The 5,713-nt window shown below is 39.5% G+C and overlaps 1 protein-coding gene across 1 annotated transcript in view; it reads left to right on the plus strand.

Annotated features, from left to right (window-relative positions):
* Positions 1 to 2,947: 2,947 nt before the first annotated feature.
* The window catches only part of LOC104530657 (histone deacetylase 9-like), a gene marked incomplete at its 3' end in the record, with an annotated part of 52,038 nt that continues 49,272 nt past the window's right edge, over positions 2,948 to 5,713 (plus strand). The window contains exons 1-2 of the mRNA XM_029086823.1: positions 2,948 to 3,049; positions 5,106 to 5,283. Of these exons, the coding sequence (XP_028942656.1) occupies positions 2,948 to 3,049; positions 5,106 to 5,283 (280 nt within the window). The remainder of the gene's footprint in view (positions 3,050 to 5,105; positions 5,284 to 5,713) is intronic.

The following is a 5,713-nucleotide window of genomic DNA, read 5'->3' on the forward strand; positions in this document are numbered from 1 at the left end:
GATGCAGTTTTGGTTTGGGCCAAGACTGCCATCATTGGCGCCTTAAAGAAGGACTGAGCTTTGTTTGTTGCAAGTAGAGGCTGTTTTGAGGGATGCAGCCACTGACTGGCCTGGACACCCCTCAGATACATTCAGCTACAACTGCACTAGGAAGGTAGGAAGCCAAGGAGGGTGGTGGGGAAGACAAGTACCAGGACCTGAAATTACTCTGTTCTTATGTTGCTAATGGGGGTCTGGAAGAGGCCCAGGAGTAGGGCCTCCATCAGGAGCCACTGTATGAGACAACGCAGCAGAGCAGACATCAGAAATACCTTTCAGAGGAAGGAGCTGGTGGAAATACTTGGAAGGCAGCAGGTCCTTCTGCTGGGCAGATATCGTTTTCGCCTTCACTTAGGGCAAAATTTCCTGCAGCACATATGTATTTTTCCTCTTCAGTAATAATTAGTCCTTTGGGTAATTTTCAGAAAACAATGTGGAAATTATAGGAAAAAATTAACTAGCAAACAGACCACCAAAAAATGCTTTGGGAGGAAACCTTGCAAGGTTAGTAGTACTGAAGGCCTTTGGGGGAAGGAAGAGGATGGGAGGATGTGCAATACATGAATGATTTTTACCAGCTAATAGAAATTAGTACACATTTCATACTTCAGCAGAATGCAGTACAGGCACAACAGAGGGCTATAAATCTGGCCACAAATATATGACAGACTATAAGCAGTAATCTTGCTATTAGGAACAGCAAATTTCGAATTTATTAAGAGAAAAAAAAAAAATTCTACCACAATGAAAAAAAGCCAAAGCACAAATCCTGAAGAGAGCTGTGCATATGCCCATACACACTTCATATTATGGTCTAGACATACACATTTTAGGATTTATTTAGCTGTGATTCAAGTAAATATAAGCATATCAAACTAAATTAAAAAGCAGACTGTTGAGAGGCAGGAAATATTCTTATGAGTAAAACCCACATATTTTTTCTCTGCACAAACATAGTAGCCTTAAGGAATATTAATTCATAGACAATTCACCTGTGCTTTCTCATCCAACATAGACCATCTAACAATCCAACCGAGTACACTTGTAGGTCACCAGTTCTCACAGCCAGTAGAAATAAGGAAGCAGTTACCATTAAAATCGTTGGAATATACAAAACATTAAGCACCAAAATGTACAAATCAGACATCTCCATGAAAGGAGCATTCACACCAACTCAAATTAATTCCAGGTCCTCTTAAATAACAAACCTTGCACTAATACTAGGAGAATAACAAATATTTACCTTTGATGCTTCTAGAAGGGTCATCTGTTCTGTAGAAACTGAGTCTAAAAATGCTCCTCAAAATAATTACTGAAGGCCTAAGCTGGTTTCTAGGGAAGACAATGAATGGCCCTCCACTTGCTCCAGCAGAGACCCTAATTGCCTGCCTCTACTAATGAACTAATCTCAGGCACCTGGAACTAGCAGGCTCCATGCCGGGCAGGCAGGGCTCAGGTTACCTAAAAAATGCTCCAAATATATTCACACAAATCACTAACCCTGCAGATGTGAAAATACTCCTTTTGTCATATTGCTTGAGAGATGGACATGTGTTTGCAGTGCTGTAGCACATAAAACCTGAAGATGAATTCATTGTGTTGCTTTAATCCCTTCCAGAGGCCAGATGGGCATTCGAGGAGCCAGAGAAGTGTGTTATCCACATTACTCATATTAATCTGCTTGTCTGTGTGACATAGAGTCTGTCAGATGCTCAAAGCATAAATATGTAGGTGGCTGGAAAAAATATATGTATTTCATTAGTGCCTGTTGTCTGTAGAATGAAACCTAATCAGGAAGTTATCCTAAAACTTTGGCTAAAACCTCAACAAGTACAAAACTTGCTGATGCCTAGAGTTTTAAAAATTTCAGTTAAAGGATCTGGAAGTCACCAGAGGATGTAAGCAAGCCTCAGTATAAGCTTTGTGAGACAAACTACTGCACTTTTGACAAATTTTAAAAGGTTTTCACAGGCAAAGGATTTTCTGTGACCTTAGAAATTAGAGCAGGTGTCATGCAGCTTTCCATCCAACCATCCACAAATTTCTTCTCCTTCCCTGAACTGATTATGCTGAGAAACATGTGTCAGATTCTAGGTATGTGTCTGGTTTCATTTGATGGGGGAAGAATGATAGAAATAAAACACACTTTAGCAGGAAAATACAAGAGAGCAAGAACAGGCTCTCTTCTTGGTCTTTGACAAATTACTCAAATATATGGCTGGCTGGCTCATAGGTGATGTTCACACAGGTTGATTAGCATTAAAAAATTTGTTCATATGCCTTAAAAATAGTGTTATTTATATTACTCACATAGACACACAAACACCTAATCTTTCTATAAGCAAAGGTAGGAACATCTTCCTGAATTATCTACATTTTGCAGTGTTCTAGTCTTTGCTTTTTTTCTTCTTCAAGATACCACAATAAAAACCAAACCAAAGCAAACAAAAAAAAACCCCCTACTTAAAGTGACTTTTTCAGGTCAGAGACCTGGCTAGATTAGATTTTATGTATTGATTGAATGTCAAACTTACAGCTTCACTGAAAAACATTGTGCAGACATTGCACCAGTGAAGCTCAGTTCTGAAAGTAAAAGGCAGGCAAAGCAGCTTTAAAGGCTTGGATCTCAGAGTTTTCTGGCACAGAGGAAAGTCCAAAAAGAGACATTTGTACACAGTATGCATCCCCCCTCACTGACAGTTGAATTTACAACATTGCATATATTTAAATACTACTTTTTAATGTAGACTGCCAGAATACACTGAGTCACCCTTAATAGCTTGAAGAGCATTCCAATTTTGTCTTCTGTACTCTAGTATTAATTAGCATAGTTAGTGTGAACACTGAAAGATAGTATCAATCCCTTTTAATCTAAGAACTACAGAGATACCAGCTATTAATTAATGCAATGAATGCAACCTATGAGGCTGAAAAGAGCAGCAGAAATAACAACCTTTCTACTGATTTCGTGTATGGCAGTAAAGCTCTGTGTGAAGAAGGAATCCTGCAGGTAGGAGCCTGGCTTCTTCCAAACTGCTCAGCTAGCTTTCACACTTTGGAAGAGTAGGCAGGTGATGGTGAACACATCAGCATCAGACAGATAGTGTGGCTGTCACCACTTGACCCTAGGGTGCAGGGAGCAATCGTGCCGCAGACAGCAAAATACCTCCTGTGCCTTCTCTACTGAGCACTATGACAGCACTGAGGAAAGTAAATCCTAAATCCTCACCAAGGAGTTGATCTGTTCTCCATTGTCAAAATACTCAGTGCAACAGTATCCATGCGTTCTTCATTTCTCCTCTCCAGTCACACTCACCCCCGACAAAGATTGCAAAAGATATGTTTGTCTAGGAGCATAAAAAATATCTCCTCTGAAAATTTATTATAATTAAAATCATTAGTGAAACTAAGTAAAAGCAAAGCACTTTAGGCATTTCAGGAAAGAATTCCTTAATGTTAAACTAAAAACCTGTTCAGATATATACCTCCAGATATTTCCTGGAATATATAACACCATCCTGTTATCATACATTAAAAAAGCAATAGGAAAAGTTGGGGATTATATTTAAAGAAAGGGAAATAGTTCAATGACCCCAAACCAAGACACTTCTTGTAAAACCTCTTTTTGCTTACTCGTATTTTCCTTCTTTATTTAGTCACTTATGACAAGGTCCCAGGTGATTCACCCTTCCCATGACCTTATGCCTTTTCACTGAAGTGGTGACCCTACATATTAATGTGGGTTTTGAGGCTGCTTTTTAAAGCATTTGTTCTCATTTCTGCTGTTAATGATGATCACTTGTTTTCTTAAAGGCCTCTTTTTTTACATGCAGTGTAGACATTCTCATTTCCCATGAGCTGTGGATACATTCTGCAGCGTGCAAGGGGCTGGGGTACTCCTGGGTACTCTCACCTGCCCTCTCACACAGCCTGAACTCTGCTTCATCTCTCCGAGCACCCAGTAATACCTCCTTGGCCAGGTCAGGCCTCTGAGCTGCTGTCCCAAACAACAGCATACAACACTGCTAATTGTTACTGGGTTAAAAAGAAAAAAAGTCATATATACCATATACATATATATATATATATACACACACCCCTGTATATATATATATATGTAAAAATGCAAAGCTGAGAGGAGGACAAAGAGTCTGTAGTTCTAACATGGAAATACGAATGTCAACCAAATTTATATTGCAAAGTGGTTTGGAAATCTCTCTCTTACATTCCCTTTCCGTTGAGATTCTAGGACTATATGCATAAAAACAGAAAGAAAAAGTCTTGGGAAGCAATTCTACTCCATGGAGTGAGTGAATGCCAAGATTTCTACTTACTTCAGCAAGATTCCAGCTTTTGTCATGTCGGCAAAAGTCACCATCTGTTGACAAACAAAATAGAGGATGAAATCTAGCTGTCTGCTCTGTCTCAGTCTTCTCACACCTGACTACCTTTCCTGAAGTGTTGGCACTGCCTACAGCCAGCAGCAGTTATGACAAAAAAAGATCGTCCCTAAGTGGGATCTCGTAACAATTCCTGAATTTATAAATGATTTTTTAAAACATATGAATTGTTCCTGTTTTCCAGGGAGCCTGGTAACTGAGTCCTCTGTAGAAACATGGCTCACAGTTGCTCAGTGAATTTGGTATTGAGTAGAAAGGACACTGCTTTTCACTTTCAGTGCTATAGGAAGATTGTATTTTTATTTGTGTAGGGTCATAAAATATGTATTCTAACATCATATTATGTATTCAATATATTACAAAATGTTTGTCTTTTATAAGCCTCTGCATATGAAGCCATCTTTTCCTCTGTCAGGGAGAACTGACAGGTTGCCTACCATCACCTACTCTCCAGCAAAGTCAGCAGCCCACACTGTCAGTGTGAAAACATCTGTTGAATGGATTTATTGACTAGGTCTTAGGTGCGAGTTGTTTTTTTTTTTTTTTTTCCCACACTGTTTGTTACAGCCCTGACCTAATGAACTTCATTTGTTGACATGTTTCCCTCAGTGTCTTACTTGATCCCATCTCACATTTCTTTTTACTGTGCTGTTTTCTTGGAAACAGGAGTTCCTGGCACATCAGCGTGTCCACCAGTTGCAAATCTACCAGGCTCAGATGGCTACAGTTGGCATAGCAGGATTAGATAAACATCATCCGGTGTCCAGGACCCCGTCTTCCCCCACTGATTCCACATTACCTCATCCAGACGTGGACCAGCCCAGCCAGCATGTCTACACGACTGGTAGGAATCCCTAAAGACTGCTTTTAATAGGCAGGGCAAATACGTTTGTTCATGTAGGATCAACAGCTTTACATGCCTCAAATACCTCCTGCAGCAGTGCATTCAGTTTTAGACTTACTGTTCCTCAGTTTTATGATGTTATACTGGCATCAAGTCAACCAGTGCAGCTGATAAATCACAGGGTTAATATTCACAAAGTCATAAATTATTATCATTGAGTGGTTCTGGTAACATAGCAACAGGTGCATTTTTGGTGCCCTTGAGTCATTTATAGCTTTTTCTTTTATTTCCCTGTCCTCTGATTGTTTCTTGTTGCCTATTTTGTAAAGAGACCACCAATAAATTGAAGAAAGATCACCAGTAAGTAGGAAAGCTACAATATGATTCTCAATTTGACAAGTCAGTCTATGCTACAAGGTTGCTTTCCCTA

This window comes from Antrostomus carolinensis, unplaced genomic scaffold (genome assembly GCF_000700745.2).
Source record: "Antrostomus carolinensis isolate BGI_N321 unplaced genomic scaffold, ASM70074v2 scaffold8009, whole genome shotgun sequence".
Classification (NCBI taxonomy): Eukaryota; Metazoa; Chordata; class Aves; order Caprimulgiformes; family Caprimulgidae; genus Antrostomus; species Antrostomus carolinensis.